Source organism: Pelecanus crispus, chromosome 11 (assembly GCF_030463565.1).
Source record: "Pelecanus crispus isolate bPelCri1 chromosome 11, bPelCri1.pri, whole genome shotgun sequence".
Taxonomy (NCBI): Eukaryota; Metazoa; Chordata; class Aves; order Pelecaniformes; family Pelecanidae; genus Pelecanus; species Pelecanus crispus.
Window position 1 is genome coordinate 6290692 of NC_134653.1, and position 20984 is coordinate 6311675.

General features: G+C 44.3%; 1 protein-coding gene across 1 annotated transcript in view; it reads left to right on the forward strand.

Moving 5' to 3' along the window:
• The window catches only part of MAD1L1 (mitotic arrest deficient 1 like 1), a 383288-nt gene that overhangs the window by 244397 nt on the left and 117907 nt on the right, over positions 1-20984 (forward strand). The window contains exon 15 of the mRNA XM_075718490.1: positions 10104-10311. Within this exon, the coding sequence (XP_075574605.1) occupies positions 10104-10311 (208 nt within the window). The remainder of the gene's footprint in view (positions 1-10103; positions 10312-20984) is intronic.

Sequence of the window (20984 nt, forward strand, 5' to 3'; positions counted from 1 at the left end):
CTTTTCATTTTCAGTGTCTTTCTCAGAGGTTTTTGACCCATCACAGGTCTCCTCTGCACACTGCTAGAGTGTAAATAATAGCAACTTTTTATGGACTTTGTTCTCTGGAAAGCCAGGAATCCTTGACTTGAAAAAACTAGTGTAGAAACCCTGGAATTCAAATCTCTAGGTGGTAACAAACCATCCTAGAGCAGACTATGATTTTCTTCCATTTCAATAAAAGTAAGAGCAGCAATTGAAAAGGACAGTGAATGTCTGAATGCATTTTTTCTTCTAGATTATCCCAACTCCATGCCTTTCTGTGTCTTGCTGTCCCGACTCTTAACCTTCTTGTCACGTTTGTTTGCATCCCAGACCTCATCTGAATGCCTCACTCAATGCAAATTATAGTCTTGCATACTCTAGGGGATAATGCATTTGAAAGTGGGTACAGAGAAAAGATCTCCTTTTTAAAACTGTACCTGAAGGGCTTCAGCACTACTGGTGAGATGTTTTATTTTATTACTCCTATTGCAGCAGTGCCCAAAATGTGTTACATGTTGTACCAAAAGATATGGTCTGGTGTTAGAGCAGTGTGATTAGGGTGATTAGAGCTTTTTTGTCTGCGATACATCCTAACTCCAACCGACTCTGTCTCATTGCTAATTTGCTGTAGATGCCTTGGTAAAAGAGGGCCGTAGGGAGGAATATCAATGAGTATGTGTAGTGTGGCAGATCAGCTCAGGAACAGAAAGGAAAAAGCCCTGTAGAAGTCTTTGTGGGAGGAGCAGCTGGTCCAGGTGTTGCAGATGGCATTACTGGAGTGGGGAAGGTAATACGGCGTTACTCCTGTCGTTGCATGTGAGGGTAAGGATCTGAAATCTGTCATGCTGGTGGGAACTATAGAGAAGTTACTGGGGATGAAGAGGCGTAACTCAGACTAACACAGGTTATCTTCACCTTCGCTGTTCTGGAAATGGCTAATGTGGGTGTTCAGGAGGCCATAGAAGAAGGGTTGCCTGAATCAAGATGTATGGACAAGAGGTCGCATGACTGAGGTCGCATGATCTTCCTGTTTTGGGGAAGGAGTAGCAGGAGTTGGACTAGGAACTGGCTAAGATGAAAAGGTTGCCCAGGTGCATTTCTGCTGCCAGGTTTCAGGGTTGTGCATGCTGCAGATATACACACAAAGATGACAAGAGAGAGAAATGTGGGAAAGAAGGTAGGGGACCAGCATGAGACCTGGAGGGAATAAGTGAGCCTTTGCCCAACATCCAGCACCTTCTGGTTTGGTTTTTTTCTTCCCCCCCCACCTGTTTCTGATTTCGAATGTGCACATACAGGCAAAGCTATGAGGAGCAGTTGGTGGTTGTTGCTTATTTGTTAGCTTGCTTTGTCTCACCTTTGCAATCCATTTTTGTTAATACAGCTCCTGTTCCAAGGGCATTAAAGATCCCTTGGTGTAGTTATCTTCTGTGACAGAGGGAGCCGGGGCTGGTCAACATGCTGCATTTTGTGTGCTAGGTACAGAGGGAATTCTTTGGGATGCGGTTTACTTTGGGTTTTACTCTAATCGCTTTAACAAGCCTGAGCAAAGAAACAAAAAGAACAAAACCAAGAAACAGAATTTCCATTAAAATGGCATTTCCTGAGGTAGGATTAAGCTTTCTGAGACTGCCTTGTACTGGGTGCAGAAATGCCTGCTATATCCTTTTGTAGGAGAGAGTTGAGTAACCAAAATTATTTAAAAAAAAAAAAAGCAGAAAAAAAAAAAGCAGCTGTTAAAGTCAAAATAAAATAAAGGTAGACCAGGAGAAGCTGCTCACCTGCATAGCCAGGCTGACTCTAGTTAATAAGCTACTGCAACAAGAGCTATAGATGGGGTCTTTGCGTGCGCCTTTCAGGTGATAAATTCCAATTTTGCCTTCCCACTGTTTTTTTGTTCTCCATCTTTGAGTAAAATTTCCAAGAGGTATTGATGCAGAACTAACAGCAGACAATTCTTGACATAAATGCTATACCATTAACTGTAAGCTGAAGATAAATACATCCAAAGATGACTTCTAATGATTTGTGACTTCTCTGCTTTCATAATTCAGTAAAAGCAACAGGGTATTTATTAGCTGTGTGCAAAGCCTGTGTGCGTGTGTGGCTGTGTTTACTCACAAATACCACGTTTTCGGAAAAGCAAAACAGTAATTCCAGAAACCTGAAGCCTTGGGAGAGGAGTGCATTTCTGCTGCAGCTTGAACTGTGTAAAGGATCCGCGGTCAGGAGGAGGCACTGAATCCCAGGAACAAGCTTGCAGGTCCCCAAAAGCAGCATCAGCCCTTCTAGCAGTGCAAGCATCAGAAACTTGGATTTTGCAGGAATTCAGTATCTGGAGCCTGACACAGCCAGAGACCGGCCAGAGGCCTTGGGTAACATTTTGTAACAAAACGAAGACAGGAGACAGTCGTGAGTGGGACAGAGTAAGTAGCCACCCATGGTAGATCTGGACACTGGGGTTTATTTTAGAACCAATATTATCAGACATTTTACCCCACTTTGTTTTTTCACAGTTGTTTGTTTGCTCTTCCACCTTGATGCTGCCTTCTCTCGAGCTCAACATTCCTTCCCCGCAGGGAGATCGCTGCTGGTGTGGAATGGTTGGGCAGAAAGTCGTGTCTGCTCGCAGTCACCAGTCACAGTCCTTACTGGCCAAGGTCCCTCGGCATCCCCTGGCCTTCATCCTCGTGCATCTCTCTGATCTCCAGGATCTTCCTCCACTTCCAGGAACTTTCCTGCAGACAGGATCATCACCACCTTCTTTCCAGACACTCTTCTTTCTGAGACGACTTGTCTTTTTGAGAACCCTTCTTTTCAGCACCACCTTTCTTTCTGGAACCCCAAGCCCTGATTTTGCCAATCTAAATAGTCTAAATCATTGATCAGCTTCTGATCAGCCTCCTACGCAGTAATTCTGTCTTATGCCTCTCTGTCTTTGGAGGATTCAGAATGTGCCACTTTTGGTTTAGTCCAGGTCTTACCAAAATTAACAACCAGGCTGTGCTTGCAGTGAGCAAGTAGCAGGCTTCTGCTCGAGAATTCAGAAGTTCAATTTTGGACATTTACCGCATGCATATACCCAATTATCTGCCATGTGTTAGTGTTCACAATTTAAGCTACTTTTTGCCTACAGGAGGTAGCAAATGGAAGCAAGAGCATTCCCTGGCTGGTTGGATGCTTTTCAAACACTCTCCTTTCATCACACCTCCAATTGATGCTTTATGTTTTATATCTGTGTTTAAGAAACTTTCCCATCTGTCTACTACAGATAGATGCAGTCTTCATTTGGGATGCTCTTCCAGAGTAACTATTGACACATTATTCCTTTAAAGCTGATACAATCTACTAAGCTCCTTAGATTGTTTCTATTTAAGTTCCCTGGTATTGAATAATGCGTCCCAGTCTGGAAACCTTGGAGATTTTTCTCTTAAGAAGTCAGCATGGAAACAAATTCCTTAGCTAAGAAAGCAGCAGTGTGTATTGCTTGTATTTGGGTGGTGCTCACTGTGTGCGAGAGTTGCACAAAGAAGAAATGGTCCCTTCCTTGAAGAGCTTCCAATCGTCAGCCTTTTCTCAGCAGGGGCAAGCACAATCTGTTGCATTGCAAGCGAGCAGCGATTAAACTCAGCTGTCCATATGCTCCACCAGAATTTATTGTGCTGCTCAGAAATTACAATCTTTTAAGTTTGATAGACATCAAGACTGTGAGAAAATAAGGCACTTAAGTGCATGTCAGCCTCATCTGTGGGTTTTTGACTTCTTTGCCTTCAAATGCATTAAACAGAAGGAGCCTTATGAGGCTGTGAAGTCAGCTGAAAATCCTTGACAGTGCTTGCTGACGTTGTGTCCTGACAGTCATTGCCTCTTTGGGACGTATGAACGTATGAATCATTAGTGATATTAGATAAACATATTCACAACAGTTGAGACGATTCCCTTTGCTACCAGTTCTACCTTCTGATTAGAAATCTCCGCAGTAGATGAATAGATCTTAAATGGAGTTGTTAAGCACTGAATGTTTCATCAAATGTAAAGTAGTCCACATGGTTTTAAGTGCTTTATTCTTACCTGTGGGCTTGTGAAAGTGAGTCGAGTAGAGAGAAAAGCTTTTATAGCTCCTGGAGAAAGACATCCCTGAATTGGGACTGTGCAGTTTTCAAACAACCAGGAGGAGAGATGCCAGAATAAGTTCAGCCCTTTTCAAGGTGCTGTCACTGGCAGCTTTCATTGTTCTTCTAAACAACTCCTCTTCTAAAGGAAAAGTTTCTGTTTTTCGGAGATTAAAGCAATCCTGTCTTCATTCATTGCTTTGTCACTTGACTGATTCTTCCCTAATGGGGAGATGACTTAGGAAGTTTCTGAGCTGTAATTTCAACATGTAGACCAACATACTGACTGTTTGCCGATAATATAGTTTTAAAAAATGACACATAGCATCAGCACAAGTATCTCCTCGGGGTGGTTTATTTTCAAGCCGGGAGATGGAAGCGGGAAGGAAGGCCGCCGCATCTGACTTGAGCTTGTACCGCTGTTCTAGATGGCAAATTGACCCTGTTTCAAATTCTCTTTTCCATAGTCTTTTGTCAGAAATTGTATTCCTAGCCAGAGTCTTACTAAATATTTCTGCCATGTCCCAGTGTGTGCTTAGAGCATATTGCATTAAGACAATATTTGTGTGTTGCATCTGCGCTGGTTGTCTCACATAATGACTGTGCAATTGGGACAGAAGAGGTAGGATGGTTCTTCTCAGTGGTCGATGAGAGTGTTTCCCTTGTGCATACCCTGGGGCATGTGTCTGGAAGGCTGAGGATAATGCATCAAAACAACATTATTTCACAAATCGCAGAATATATTATCACATAGATTCAACAAATCATCTCTGTAATATGTCCGGTGCCCTTCTGAGAGCACAAAAATAGTTTTGCTGCCTTAAGCACCAAATCAGCTAGTTAGCATCTTACTTTCCAGGAATGAATAATTCACTGTACTGCCAAGTGTCAACCAGACTTGGTTGCAATCAATCAAGGTATTTATTGCTTCCTTCTAAATTGAAGCTCTGTGTACATTTTTCTGACAAATCTGAATTACTGGCTCAATGTTATTCCTTGAAAGAAGAATCAATGAACGCCAGCAGTTCTCTCTAGTTCAAGTTATTTGCTCTTCAGCATCTCTTCAATTTCCAAATTTTAAAGTATTGGGAAAAATAGGGGTAAAGAGGGGCTGCTGCTGAGAAACCAGCAGTCATGTATCATCTTTGCTCTCTGAAACACTGGCCATGATGTGTTGATGAGCAGAACGATCTACCAAGTTATCTACTGAATGAACTAGGGACAGGGTGGCATTTTACTGTTCTTTCCGACAAAGGGGTTGTCTGTAGGTCGTATATTGGTTGTGTCCCCAAATGTCTTGTATTTCTATATAACGGCACCATAAGCTTAAGTGGATTTGGTCGATTCTCACATTCAGGCCAAGTTTCCAAACCTTGAAGCACACTTTTCATGCTTCTCAGAGAAACCAGGGATACATTACCATTTGTTGCAAGATGCTTTTTAACTCAGTTAAGCGATACCTCCTTGCCTGTGTTGGTTCAGCACAGATGCAGCATCTGGAGCTGCTCCTGGGCAGTTGTTCTGGGAGTCCCAGCTCCTGTTCAAAGAGCATGGCAGTCTCTTCTGTACCATGCCTTTCAAATGCCACTGTTTGGTCTTCCTCATCGGTTGTTCTAGTTTAGAAATTATTTTCTAAATGAGCAAATCTGGTTTAAGTCTTCTCTCCCAGTGCCTGAAACACCATTTTCCAGGCTTCTGTTGTAGAGACGAAAGGACAAAATTCTGATCAGTAAGACTAATTTACTGGGGGGGAAGAACGGTTGACGGAGAAAACCCACAATGTATATTTTCCAGAGCTAAAAGGATTCCAGAAGGCAGTTGCTTGCGTTTTTCAGTCCCTGGTTTCTTCCCAGAATTAGGGTTTCATCTCCTTCAAATGCTAGTGAGATTTTAATGCTGGTTTGCTGTCTGTTATATTTAGCAGTTTCCAGCCATGACTCTTCCTAGAGCCAACCTAAGTCACTCCCAACCTTCAGAAATTTGGAAAAACACTCCAAACAATTGAAGTTGTGATATCGTTTTGGCTGTCTGGTATTACATACACATGCCTCTGATCCCTTTCATCAGAAATTGGCTCTGGTCTGCACCATTTCCATGGAAAGCTTCCTGTGTTTATTTGAAAATCTATAGGACGTCAGTAAATTTCCCAGAGACTTAAGTAACACTCTGCTTGGTGCAACTGTATGGTCCGGTGGTGAGCAGGGTCATCTCTGAAGACATGTTTTCTTTTAATTTCTGCCATGGTGCTCCTGAGGAGCCTCAAACTGGAGGCTGCATCTTTCCATACCTCTGCTCCCCTCACATACTGCGTCTTCAGGCTTTGTTGTCTGTTTTTTGGGCTTTAGGTGGTAGTTTCTTGTGGGGTTTGTACAGGACCTAGCACACCAGGATCCCTGTCTCACTTCGTTTCTTTAGGTGTTACTATAATATAAAGCAGCAACACTAATATTTTAGCTGTAGGGAGAAATGTGCTGGTTTGATGTGTGCTGTGTGGAATAAAGAGAAAGCTACTGCCCCTAGCCCAAAAGTGTGAGTAGCATAGCAAATGTGTTAGTGATCTCCTAGAAATGTTAAATGAGATGGATTCTGCCACAGCCTTTGTATCACAGGGGGTTTTTAAAAGATTCACCTGTCTCAGTGTAGCTTCAGAGTGACACGCTCAGGAGTGCTGGTGAGCCCCGAGAATAAGGCTGAGTCCTAGTGCTGAGTTTCAGAGCATGATTTTTCAAGTGGGCATGTTATAAAAGGAGAGGATAAATGGGCTGAAAGAGCTGTAAGAGCCAAAGCACTGCAGCTTCATGGCAGGGCTTTATAGAAAGGCCAGAGAGATGTTTTAAAAGAGTAAATAACCTGCAAAATAAACAGACTAGTACAGGATGGGTTAAAGCGGTCCCGGCAGGAAGGTAGCAGCAGTCTCCAGGTTTGCACGGCTTTCCTCCGCACTGAGATCCTTCTGCTGTCTCGTGCCTTTGCGTGAGCGCCTGCAGTGATGGTGCAGTATGAAAGCGCAGGCGATCTCTGTGCTGTGTGCTGGAGCCAGCGTGGTGGTGGCAGCCGGGGCGAGGAGCTGTGAGCTCTGCCTGACCTTGGGGCTGCAGCCGGCGAGGGAGACGGGGCCAGAGCCGCCCTTCACGGCTTGTCAGAAATACCACAGGATCGGGCTGCACAGGGAGAAGGGGGCTCTGTAGCTCTGATTTTAAGAGCATCCTTTTGCCAGGCGGTGTAAACCCCATTGCATATTTTGGGGTTGAATCTCTTCCCTTGAAAGGCAAACGCAAGAGTGAGGAGTGCCCTGACCTGTCTGGAAGAGTCCAAAAATGCAAATAGCATGAGAAGTTAGATAGCTGGGTGCGGAAACAGGTTCGTAAATGCCAGTGTGTTGCTGGGGAGAATATATCTAATAAGCTGTTGTTACAGCTGTCTTGATGCTCCCTCTGCGCGACACCTCCAAGATGTTGTGTGTGGTCCCAGTCCTTCAGTTCTAGCCTCAATTTCTCTTAGCCAAGGCTGTCAGTGGGATTGGTCCTAATGGCCTGTCTCTCAGGTCCAGGCTGTTTGTCTTGACCTCCCCGTGGAAATGGGCTCACGGAGCTGTGGGGCTGCAGGACAGTGCTGCCCTCGCAGGTGTTCCTGTAGGTCTCCTGAGCACTGTGAGGCTTGGGCAGCACGAGGACACGCATCACCTGCCCGGTACGTGGCCGAGGGCTGGAAGACCACTACCAGAGTACTGCGGGGAATGCAGACAGCTAGGAGGGGTACCCAAGGTTTCCGTGCCTGAGTTTCCCCAGTTCTCTGGAGTGAGCTCCTTGGACTAGGGTGGCCCTTTGGGGGTTCCTTTGTCCTCCTGTGTTAGGGGGTTCTTCTCACGCCATCTTGGCCTGGGACATACGGATACAGATATGATCTCCCTTTGTTTTTAACTTGTACTTACGCTGTGAAATAGTGACTGTCTCTTCTACCCAGATGAACAGATGTAGTTAAACTGATTTCTCATGAGGAGCACCACATTGGTTTCTCAGAGTAGTTATAAGGAACAACCGTACCCCCTCCTTTTTTTTCCTCTCTGAAACACAGCAGTGAGAGCATCTGCTGGTTTCCAGGTACATTGATGCTTTCCATGCCAGTCACATTAGAATTCAAGGTTTCTAGTCGTGCAGTTTTAAATTACATTTTTAGTGGTAGATGAAAGAAGGCATTCACCAGCGCATGGACCCCATGCTCTTGACCAAAAGCACTTTTGGACTTCACATCTTCTCCCAGCTCTAAATTGCGCTTCCCCTTTGCCTACATAACTGCCGGCATCCTGCCAGCCTCAACTTTGGCTGCTTCTCCTCCACGGTGGGCCCCATCTGCCCGGCATGGCCCTGGGAGCCAGCTGGCAGAGGGGGAGCCAGGCTTGGGGGCCGCAGGGAAGCCGTGAGCACCGCAGCCCCTGCGCATCACTGCCTGCCCCACTGGGCCCAGACCCCGACACTGCTCACGGGCACCTGCGTCTCTGCGGGTGAGCACACCTCTTCCAGCTGCCTTCTGCCCAACTAACATGTAGAAAGTTAGGTTTTAAAGGAGAATTTCAGTCTGGTTCCCGCAAGAGGGCACTGGAACAGCTGTGAGATGTGGCAAGCATCACATGTGAACATAAAAAGTGCCCAGCTGGCCCTTACCCGTGGTCTGTCCAGCCCAGAAGGCCATCTCTGACCGCAGTGATGGAAGGTGCTCTTTTGGGAGAGCCCACAAACTTGGCCACGCTCCCCAGCACTCTCCCAGCAGCCAGAGACGCTGGAGAATGCGCCCCTGCCCTCCCCTCTCAGGGCCCAGTTACGGAGCTGTTGTCCATGAATTTGTCAAACCCATTTTTGAACCAGTGCTGCGTCTGCTGCCAGGCTCTGGGGCGGCAAGTTTCAGCAGTTCACTCCCTGCTATGGGCGGAGGTGCTTTACAGTATGTCGATGGAGTATTTTCAATAAAAGATGTTTGGGAATGGGATCTTCTGGGGTCTCTTACCAGCAATGGCCAGCAATTCAGGATGACGTTGCTCAGTCCCTGCTCTGGTTTGCGTGAAAAAAACCCACATAAAGTTCTAGCACATCTTTAATGAAAATGAAATGATAAAATTCAGATAATACCTACCTCATGCTGATCTTGAGAGTTAATTAATGTTTACAAAATCACTTGAGGTCCTGAGGTTTAATTGAAGGAAAAATATTACCATATAAAATGCCTTTTTATGCAGGCGGTACTATAGGGTTTCAGCTGGGCAGAGTGCCGTGGAAGCCAGCATTAGCACATGCTTTGCTACTTTTATGGTCGTGAGGCTTCCTGTAGTTTATATGAATATTGTCTCTCTGAAATCACAAATGTAACATCAGTGTTTTCCTCTCACTTTGAAAGAATATTAATTTGCTATCTTAGGACTTGACTGACTATTTAAACTGCTCTAAATACACCTCACCTCTGAGAATAAAGTATAAAATGAAATATCTGTTCACTTGCTTGGGACAAGCAGATACAACTTGCTAATGACTCCACCATTGGAGTCATATGGATGTTGCTGGCTTGTACGAGTAATAAATTAGGCTAGTACTGGGTGTCCTGCTGTAGTTCAAGGGTGTATCTGTGGGTTCATTATAATCTCCTGGTATCAAGAGTTTTAAAATACAGCTGTAAAACTTCATTTCTGGAGTTAAATTTAACTGTGGAGGTGTCAGCCAGGGAGCAAGCTCTGTTGAGTGGGAGTTTTTTGTGGGTTTTTGGGTTTGGGTTTTTTTTTTTTTTTTGAAAGAGAGTAGCAAGAGAAGAAGCAATACTGTGTTTGGCTGACTTCAACTGTTGAAATAAAACATTATCACTGCATAAGTGTCCCTTTTTCTGTTGTAACGTTTTTGTCTTCACACAAAGACTGGTACAAGTTGGGTGGACATGGAGGTTGGATCAGTTACTCAATCTGCTTCTGTTGTTTCTGGCATGCAGGGTGACTATGACCCCAGCAGAACCAAAGTTCTTCATTTCAGCATGAACCCAGCGAGCTTGGCCAAGCAGCAGCGCAAGGAGGAGCAGCAGCAGCTCCAGGAGGAGTGTGAAAGGCTGAGGGAGCTGGTGAGGGTGCTCGAAGGAGGCGGCTCCATCACTGGGAATTTGGAAGGAGTTGGGAGTTTTCAGTCACCACAAGAAATTGCAGGTAGGCTGCTGGCTTCTGGTCATGAAGATGCACTTACTCATCCATATTGCCAGAGGAACTGACTGCAGAAGCAGATGGAGACATTGCAGACAGTGTGCTTGATGGAATGGTTATAAGGAAAATGAAAAAAGCTGGGTTGATGCAGGAGAGAGCAAATATGTGGTAGCAATCCTGTGGCAGTTTGGTACAGAGGGTAGGTGGTAAGGATAAATAATAATAATAATCCATATCATTTGTTCATGATAAATGAAATGCCAATACAACAGCTTTCATAGGCTGGTGCTGTGGATGGAGTAAAAGGAAATATTTCCTTCCTTTCAGGGCTGGTTTAGCCCTTGAGGTGGTACAGACAGCAGGAAATAACTTTAATAGCTGCAGGGAAGCAAGCGGTTGAAATCTTTTCAGACCTGGCTTAAAACAAATTAATATTGTTTATCAGTGTATATGTGCCCCATTAATCACAGCTCCATTCAATACTCCATGAAAATAAAGTACATCTCTCACTGAGCTAAATACATTTCACAGAATCTGTGGCTCTCCTCCAGTACAGTCTGTCTTCCCTTCACATACCTGAATGAGACTTTTTAGTACAGTAACCCCAAAGTCAACACCTCCAGACATGCCCTCAGACTCTGTAAATCAAGGTAAGGATATCAATAAAACGTGACCCATCACCTACAACACTGTGAGGGGACCAGGCAGAGTCGAGTCATGCTGCAGAGCCCAAGAGATCTTACTGCTGTAACTCTCTTGCTTGTACCTTGCCCTGAAAACATTTTTGTTAGAGAAAAATAAAAGAGAGATGAAGGTTTGTGTGGAGCTAACCTGTCGTGTTCCAGCAGCACGTACGTGGTCAGTGTCCGAAGGTCAGGATCCTCCCTCGGAGGAGGCTAAGAGGGCAGAGGTTTCCCTGAAGGCCATGTGTGTTGGAGACTTGATACCCACAAAATGGCAGAGCTCTGGTTTAAAGAAAATACACAGAAGAAAGTGTCTTTCACTGTTAAATTCTCTGAAAGTAGCTACTTGTTTTCCCATTGCTCAAACAATAGTACTTTATTACTGCTAAGAATGTGTTTGTTCTGGCATCTTATAGTGGATTATGGTACTGTATAGCCTTAAAAATATGATGGTGAGAAGTGCAGATGGGGTGGTTTATAAAGTGAAGAGCTGACTGGATGTTAGAGGTACAATGACAGTTTGTCACTGTTGTTAGTGGGTGCTCTAGCAAATGCATAAGCATTAAGCAGTTCCTGAATGTTTAAGGAAGGCTGCCTTTGCCTGTAGGAGCTTCCAGTCTAAGTCCCCAGTGAGACTCGAGCAGTTCTTGGGGATAGTTCTTGCATTGCAATTTGAATTTGAAATGCACTGGTTTTTAAATTACAGCAGATGCTGCTGCCCAGTGCCCCTGTCTGTCGTTATGCCCCCGAGTAGCCCGGCACACCTAGAGCTGCAGATCCACGGGGCTGACCGTGCCCCTGAGCCCGGTGGGGAGGGTGCCGCTCGGGGGCAGTGAGGATGCAGCGGTGAGGTCAGCTCTGTGTCTCTGCGGCTGAAGAATGAACCTCTTGGGTATCATCTCCAGTAATTAGACCATTTCTTCTGGGCGAATGCGTTTCTCATGTATGCCTCCTGTGATTTGTTATTCATAATTATTATTCTGCTGCCTTTCACGCAGTTGCTTTTAAGCTGTTCGTGAGGCGCTTCTGTGCTGGGATGTTACCAGGTTTGTCTTTAGCTTATAAGGGATGCATTTTTAAAGCTGTTTTCTCTTCTGCCTTTGATTCTGACAGGAAAACAAACAGCTCACTGGGTTTCAGGGTGTTTCCAGCCTCTCAGATATGTGAAGCTTTTTTTTCTTTTTGCTCCAGTCCCATGCTATATCATTCTGACTTGTGGTCACCAACTCAAGTGGGAGAGAGAGCACCAGTTGCAGAGCCTAACAGGGTGGGAGGTACTTCAGTGTCATTTATCACAGTCACAGGAGGGCCCTTTGCATTCTCAGAGTGCCTATAAGTGCATATGGAAGTGGTTCATGTGAACAAAATGGGAAAAAGGGCTGCAAGTGAAGGAAGGAGGAGCCCCGTGGATGACTGTCTTTGAGACCAGGACGTGGGTATGGTAAGCCCGGTTATATGGAAAGATCTTGGGTTTTTTCTTGTATTTTATGTACTTGTCTGCATCACCGTCATGCGTGAGGAATGTTGCCATAAATAGTCCTAAGCCCTCCTTTCTGCTGCAGGAGCATTCAGCAGTATGGTCTGATGGTGAAGACTGTGTATATTAGGAAGTGCAAGAGATGCTGAGGATGTTATGGCACTGGCTGCAAGGTTAGCAGGAGTATCTGAGCTGGCTTTAAATGAGCCAGATGAATGCCAGGTTTGGCCTTTTTGCTGGGGCAGGGCAGAGTTCCCGGTGGGTTAGGGGACAGCTCATCGAGCGCGCCGTGCAAGCTGCATCCATTTTTGCTTTGAGTCTGTCCTGCATAGCTCACGCAGCATCCGCAGTGTGGATGCAACAGCTGTTTCAGGAGTGGTTTAACAACATGGGTTCGCGTGGCCAGAAAACTTACAGTCTCTCCCTGGATAAGAAATAGAAGATCCAGCTTTCGTTGTTTTCTTCGGATCTCAACAGCTCTGCCCACAGGAACGGCTGCCATATGCCTTCCATTTTAGTATATTTTCAAGGTGTGAAATGGGGAGCATGTGGCAGAAACTCCCTCTGCTCTGCTTGTCACTGTGCAATTGGCTGCCTTGGAGAGGGAAGTTTATCGTGCATAATAAGGGAGCAGGTTTCAGTGAGGTTTGTGGAACTGTTTCTGTACAAAAATAACAAGAATTAGAATTTTTCTTGCACCCCTTTCTGTCAGCTGCAATACCCATATGTCTGTTTATCCGTCTCACTCGGATGACCCATGCAAGAGGCAAATTCAGCGCTCTGAGCTTTTGAGGTGGGAGGTCCCTCGTGTCAGAGTTGAATGGGATGAAGGGAGACCAAGGACAGAGTAGGAAAAGCGTGGATAAAAGCTGTGAAGACAGCAACGGTCATATGTAATTTTGCACTTTGCCTTTTGACAGAGAAAGGTAAATGTAAGATTTCATTGTCCCACTTTGCCATATACCCTGAATGGCTTATTGGCAGAGGTGAGGGATTCGGGTGGCCTCTAGCCAGTCAGGTTTGCTGTGTTCAGCAAGCTTATGTGATCTGCAACAATTATACTTAACGTTCAAAGAATTATAATTATACCAACCAAAAAAAGGCATTAAGGACAATGATGTTGATGGTTTTGATAATAATGTATTGGCCATTATAAAATTCGCTCATTGGACTGGAGTGCAGCACGTTTCTTCTGATCATGGTTCCGACTCCTGGAGAGGTAATAAGGAAATTATTACTGTGGACATTAAAGCTCATTAAATGTGACTCTATTAAAAATCAAGGTTATGCTGGACTTTAAATCTCTTTGAGCATAACCGCTGGAGGCTGCAGCACAACCTGGCAACTTGCCACGTAGTTCAGTGGTCCTTTCCTCTCATTAATGCCGTAATAGTCTCTATTAAAATGGGCACCAGGACTATTGCAAAGGAGAGGCTTGAACAATGTGAGCTATAACAACATACCGTCCTTTTTCAAAGTATAAATTTGCACGCGGGGTTGTGTGGTATTAATAGGGCAGATCTGCGGCAGCCGCATTACGGGAATGGCCTGTAACGTTACGGGTGTTTTGTTTCTCTCCCGGTGGCTGCCCGGGTCTGGGTTGTGTAAGAGGAGAGTGCACCAAGGTCAGGCTGCCATCTGGGGAGAGGCTCCGAGTCCTCCTGTCTCTGAAACAGCGATGCAGATTGTAACAGCTTTGGAAAGGTGGCAACGGGGCATCACTGCCCAGACTTGGAATCTGTTCCAGTTCTGCATTTCTCTTTCCCATACTCTTCACGCCTTTCCCCACACACACACCTTTCTGTATTTCAGGCTGCATCTTCTGCTTTTTTTCTTCCAGCTCCATAGCTTTTCCTGTTCTTTCCTGTTTCTTTCCAGGCCACTTCTATTTAGATCTTCCTTTTTTGTCTTGTCTGGTCCTGGTGGACCTCTTGATTTTTCTTTTCTGGTGCTACTAGAGGTGGAGTTTGGTCTTAGTTGCAAGCAAATAGGTAGGTGGCAGCTAGTGGGGAGCTGACAGAAGTAATGACTTGTTATTGTAGGAAAGTATAGGTAGAAATGAGAATGCTTCAGGTGCTGATTATTTCCATTTGTGTTCTTATCTTAAAAGTGATATGTTTGAAGGTAGATGAGATGACCCCTGGAAGCTGGATCCTGACTAAAGAATGCGAATTTTCCATGAGCTCTCACAATTTATTGCTATCCTGTGGGTACAGTGGAGCATTCCTTTCTTCCATGCAGCCTCCCTGTGAGAAAGAGGAAAAGTGCTTTTAATATTCTTTCTGTTGAGAGACAGGCTGGCACCCCTACCAGGAAAGAGGATGGGGAAATCATCTCTGTTTTCAACCATCTTTGGAGAATTTTGGAAGTGAACTATTTTCCTGAACATAATCCCACCAAAAAGGAAAGTTACTCATCCATCTCCATGATTTCAGTGTCCTTTTTCTCTTGTTAGAGAAAAGTAGGAAAAGGGGGTCCTTGATGAAGGACTGGGGAATCTCACTCCAAGGCAGGTGTTTGACCCTAAAAAAGATGCTACATCTGGTGTTCAGCAGAGGCTGTCTCCAGCATTGCTGCCATGTTGGGGCCTTGTAAAAATGTAATTAATTGGAATTAAATTGAGCAATGAATTAATATTAAAATAACCTAATCTTGTTGAAGTGACAAGCCAGAGGTGGTAAAATTTGTCACTGTCCCAGCATGCTTGTGCTTCTGATGAATGCGATTCTGAGTACAGAAGGTGACAAAAAAGAAGCAGATGGAATTTAAAAGTTGCCATTCTCCATCCACAGTTGGCTGAGCTGTTGGTGCTTGGAAGCCTTGGTGCTTCCTACCATCTGTGTATAGGAAATCCATACGTGATGAAGGCTGCACCTGCAAATGAAACCTGAGTCCACCTGATGAAGGATTTTTCTGTGACCTTAGTTGTTGGTGGGTGCGCATGTGCTAGTGCAGCATCCATATCTCACTTTGTGATGGATCCCAGCATCTCGCTGGTCAAACAAGTTTGGACCAGGTGGGTGCACAGAGGGCAGCTCTTCTTCGGTCACGCAATGCCTCTTCCTAAAGCAGAGGAAGGATTCATTAGGTGACACTTCTCTTGATATTTAACATGCCAGTTCCCCTTCAATTTGTACTAAAGGAATTGCCTTTCTAAAGTGAAGGTCCAGGGCCTTTGTTGTCTTCAAATGTTAAGGGACTTTTGGTAAGAGCAGGATGTTAGCCTTTGCCTGCCTGTATTTTAATGAAATCGCTTTCTGCATATCCCAAAGTCTTCTGAAGTTTATAAAGAGCTTCTATTTGCCTCTGGTGCTTTGCTGTGCACTGATGAAGTTCTGTCCTCTTTTACTCCGGAGATGGCCCCATGTTCTTGATGGGGGGAAGAAATCATTCCCTACTGCTACCTGCATCAGAATCGTTGCATAGCTTTAATGTGCAAAACACAAATGATATGGAAAGTAGCACACAGGACGAGTGTTATTAGCAGCAGTCCTTGGGAGCTGCTTTGCCTGACCCACTCAGAGCCGTGCTGACTGGAGCTGAAGAGCAGTGCCTCCTCGGGGCAATCCCCGCACCTCTCAGCTAGTTATTATCATTATTGTTTTTATGGTGCTAGTTTCTCTACTGCAAGACATTTAGACCAATCTGGGACCTGAATAGTATATTAAGACTGGGAATAAGCTGGTAGTTTAAATAGAGCTTGCTTTGATTTCCTTCCTTATCATCCATATCCCTTTGTCCCAGCCCAGCACTGTAGGTAACGAGGTGTGGCTGCTAAATATACCTGCTTTCCTAAAAGACTATAGCCAAGCTGGGACCTCCTGTACTTCAGTATTGACAGTGTTAGAGTAGTTGGCGGGCAGAGTCTATAAAACCCTTTTACTTTACAATGATGTCAGTAGATTTGGGCAGTCTAGCCACGAGGGGAAAATACCTTGAAGCCTTCATGTGTCCTGATTCAGCGACAGTGTGGCCTTTGATGGTAAATGCTCTGCATTACTGAAGTCAGCACTGGTGCCTATAAAGAACCAGGTTTCCTGGCTTGAATGAAAGTATAGTACCTCCAGAGAGCTGAAAGAAATGTTTCCAGGTTAAAAAAAAAAAGTTGCTTTTATCATATATGGCATTTGTCATCCAGATAGATTCCCAAGTTTTTTTGGAGATAACACAGATATGAAGTCATGCAGCACTGAATATATTAAAACCAGTGTGCCCTGCCTGTGGCAGCATGCCATGAGTCTGTTAAACAACCAGAGAGACTTGCCCCCGAGCACGACTTAATCTGTGTGCTGCGCAGGGCTGGGACACGAGCGGGCAGACGGGTTGCTGACCGAACAAACCCCCGAGGATGTCTGAAGCCTGCAGCTTCTTGTGAAACTGTGATGGGAGGTGCCCGTGAGTCACTGCTGGGACTTCCAGACTCCATCTGCTGTCCAGGGAGCCAGAGGTTTGTAATAAATCCTGTAACGTAGTTCTGTTGTAGCTACTGAATGTGTAAAACTTGGTGTCAGTCAAAGGTTACTACCCAGACTGTACTTAGCCTTCACAAAGAACAAAAGAGCTGCAGGTTTTCTTCCTGGCCCCTCTTTTCCACCCAGTTCACGTGTGAAGTTTCTGGAGGCCTCAGTCTTTCTGCTTTTGTAAGAGACAGCCTGTGAACCTGCATAATACCTCCGTATAGCTCCAGTAATTTCTACAAGGCTTTGGTCTTTTGGGGTTTGGGGGTTTTTTTGTTGTTGGGGTTTTTTTTAAAGCATCTCCTATCCTCTTGCTACACACTGTGTAGAAGTTGATTACAAAATATTTAGTAAAAGCAGAAGCCTCGCTCCAGAGAAAATAAAACCACTTTACCAAGAAAGAAATAGTAAAATAAGTTGGTGGGGAGAAGGAAATGGAAAAGAAAATGAAAAAGTGTATGTGACAAAGGGGACCAAATTTAAACACTGAACTATGAGACTATCTGCAGTGGTTTATGTCTGGGCTTAGAGATCCTGCCTTGCATCTGGGTGTAACGGAAATGAGTAGCACCTCAAGAAAATACCGCTGGGGAGAAGGTTGCTTGTTTCCTAGGCAGATGTGTTTTTCTTATTCAGTACCAATGCAGGAAAGTCATGGTGTTACATCTAAGAAGGAAGAGTTCGCCTTTGCCGAGGTAGATGGGAAGGTTAGAGGTAGCTAATGTCTAGGTGGCCAGGTTAGAGGTAGCTTCTGGGGCCAGATACGTCAAGAGAAAATGTGTGGAGAAAACTGGGGTGACAGGGAGTATTCTGTCTTATCCCAGCTTACTATGTATGTGGCTTTAGAGGAGAGTCATTGATAGAAACAGTATTTTTAAGCCTGCTGACTTAGGTTTCTAGTTCTCTGTCCATCAGTAGCCGAGTGAAACATGAAGTGACCGTGAGGATGAATTGTTCTCGCTATGAGGCACATCCCTTCAAGTCCCCAGAAGTAGTTGTGCTCCTCCATCTATGATCAGGGGCAGTTCAGAGCCTTTGCAAGGAGAGAAGTCAATGGGTAGTGGAAGGACCTGAAACCTTCCTCCTCCTGTGTTTTAACCCCTTCCCACCTGCCAAATAGCTATAAAACACCATCAAATTTGTACCGTACGGAAACTGCCACATTGCAGATAGTACCCTTCATGGCCATAGTTCTTCTATATCCCTCTGGTTCTTCTATATCCCTCTGTGCTGATGGTTTCTTTATCAACCAGAGACAAGCCAACAGGCTGTTGAGCTTTATGGATCTTAGTAAACTTTGGCAGTTGTGTTTTCCTGCTTGGGTATTTGAGTCAAGCGCTCGTTATTTGGTTGTTGCCTTCTTGGTGGCTGCGTAGCAGTCAGAATGCTCCCACTGGATCTCTCCAGGCCAGCATTTCTCCTGAAGGGAAGGAAATGCAGTATTATCTGCAGATGTCCTTTGGATCCTGAGGGGCTGCGATATGAGCTGCCTCTTACGGCAGCTTGCATCACAGAGCAGCTTTTGATTAGGACCGATGTGCCATAAGGCCTCTGGATGTACACAGTTGAAAATGCCCTTTCATTCATCAGCAGGACTGAGAAGAAAGGCTTGTGCTGATGTCTCAAATTCAGGCCGACACAATTTCCCTGACATTAGAAAAACCAGCCTGCCAGCGTGGCAGAGCTCGCTGGCAGGGGAGAGCCTCAGATCTCTGCTCTGCATCTTGTCAATGTATTGTTTCTCCTGGAAATTAAAGCTTGATGCCTTTGTGAACAGTGAAGAGTAGTGGAAATCTAGTAGAGGAACTTTGCAATGGGTGTTGAGGTTACCGGGAACATCTTGAAAAACCTTGTGCTGGCAAGGTGAATGTCCCCTTGGTTGGGGATGTTTATTAAATTCAGGAAAGGTGACAGAAATGGGAAAACACTGAACTTATTTACACTTATCCTCTCAATACTATCCAAGATGGTGCTATTCTTGTTATGGCAGGTTCATAACGGGGAAAAAAAAATTACTGAATTTGCTGGTTTTCTCTGGAGTCCTCATTTCAGTTTCCAGGTAAGTATACGTGGCCGGGAGCTGAAATCTTACTGTCTTCACAGAATAAATAGGGACTCCTTAACACTGAATCCAAAATGAGGTGGGGTGAATGTGTAGAGACTGAGAAATAAAGTATCTCTACTCTTTCCACATTTTAAAGGGGAAACACGCAACTAAAATTCAGAAGCTGAAGCATAACTTTTTGCATGGGCTGTTTTCCTGGTTTACCTACCTGTCTCTCTGTGGGAAGCTGTTTTTCCTGGGAAATACTGTTTTCCAGTTGTGTTCCCAATTTTTCTTTTCACTTACTCTGATTATTTAGGGGCTGTAAATGAAGTAAAATAAGGTTGTTTCAATATTCAAGAGAAGCGGCTGTATTTAAGAAGTTTATATTTGATGAGTAAGTTGATGACATTGCATTATGTGAATTTGATGTGCAAACTTGTCACTAAAGTGTAAACATAGTGACAGCAGGACCAGCAATTCCCAGCCTAATCAAGTAAGCAGAGTAACACATTCTTTGAGCTATAGAGTAATAGAGACTGATTTACATATTAAAATGAGAGAAGCTACACAGATCCAACAATTAAGTTGATATTTTAATTGCATAAAAGTCAGGAGATTCAAAGTTATGTTTCCTGCATCAGTTCATTTGTCACTCGCGTGTATATGTAGTATTTTCAATTACTTTTTTTGGTATGAAACTAATGTGGCTTAAAATACATGAAATGTTGCCCATGGAAGAAAGGAGAGCTTTGGATTTGCTGGGTTAGAAAGCAGACTAAGAGAATTGAGAATTTCTTTGTCTGTTTAAATATAGTGCAAACAAATTTCAGGTAATTTCTTTCTTAATATTCTGGTAGATATGTTGGGAGGGAAGGAGAGGAAGCTATATTCAAATGCGATGGAAAAAATTCCTGTTGATCTCAGTAGACCTTGAATTATACCCTTAACTTCTTGTTTTCTTTTTAAGAAATAAGCTTCATGTAATTGCAAATTCACGCAAATGCACTAGTACCACTAAGAATTACATCAATATATGGATTCTGTCCTTGGTGTTTATGCTGGTTTCACAGTACTGATCTTGCATTCAGATAAGCATGCACGTATACAGCTACCCTTATCTCCCCATGCTGATGTTCTGATATATGAATGCTTGTTCCCTGCGCTCACAAAAAGCTATTCGGATGCCAAGTCTGATGATTTTTTTATAATCCTTCTTTGAATTAGACTACAAAAAGAATGTGTTTGAAAAGGTGAACTAATGGATACACTTTTCCTCCTGATGAGGAAAAGAAAAATGGTGAAGTGCTGAAAAATGGTCAAGCAGAGTTTTGATCAGACTTTTCTAATCAAATACATTCTAGGCGGTGAGCAAGTAGGAGAAATGTTAATCCATAGTGGATTTATTTGGAATGGAGAACATTTATTTGGAAAGCAATCAGCATATAAAAGCAGACACTTGTAATTACTTTGCCATCTTAATCATGGCACTGACATGAGTACCATGATGTGATAACATTGTGATAGCCTTCTGAATGTGGTCCTGACATAAGAACGTCGATAGGAAGGGAGAGAAGCCTCTCTTAGTATCTTCACACCGATCGACCTGGTTTGCTAACATCCAGGTATTCTGGGCAGCTTGTCCAGTGGTTACTAATCACACAGTATGCTAAACAAAAAGGCGTAAGACCCTCTCAGTTCATTTGGGAAAAAGCCGGCACCTTGCAATCCCCTTGGGAATCTGCCAATGGACAGTACAGCAGCTGGAGCGCTGCTGTGAGGAGCTCCCGGCATGGCACAGATCAGTAAGTAGATGGCAGCGTTCTGCACGGCGCTGGCTTTGGTGCGGTCATCTCATGCTTCTGGTGTGATTTTGTGCCGAGGAGGCAAAGGCATGGGGTTAAATCATAGCAAGTCTTGAAATTCAGGGGAAAGTCATGCCTGTCCATGAGGGATTTCTGAGCCTCTGGGAGCAATCCATTATTTAGACTAAACTAAAACTTCCTGGTGTGGTTTAC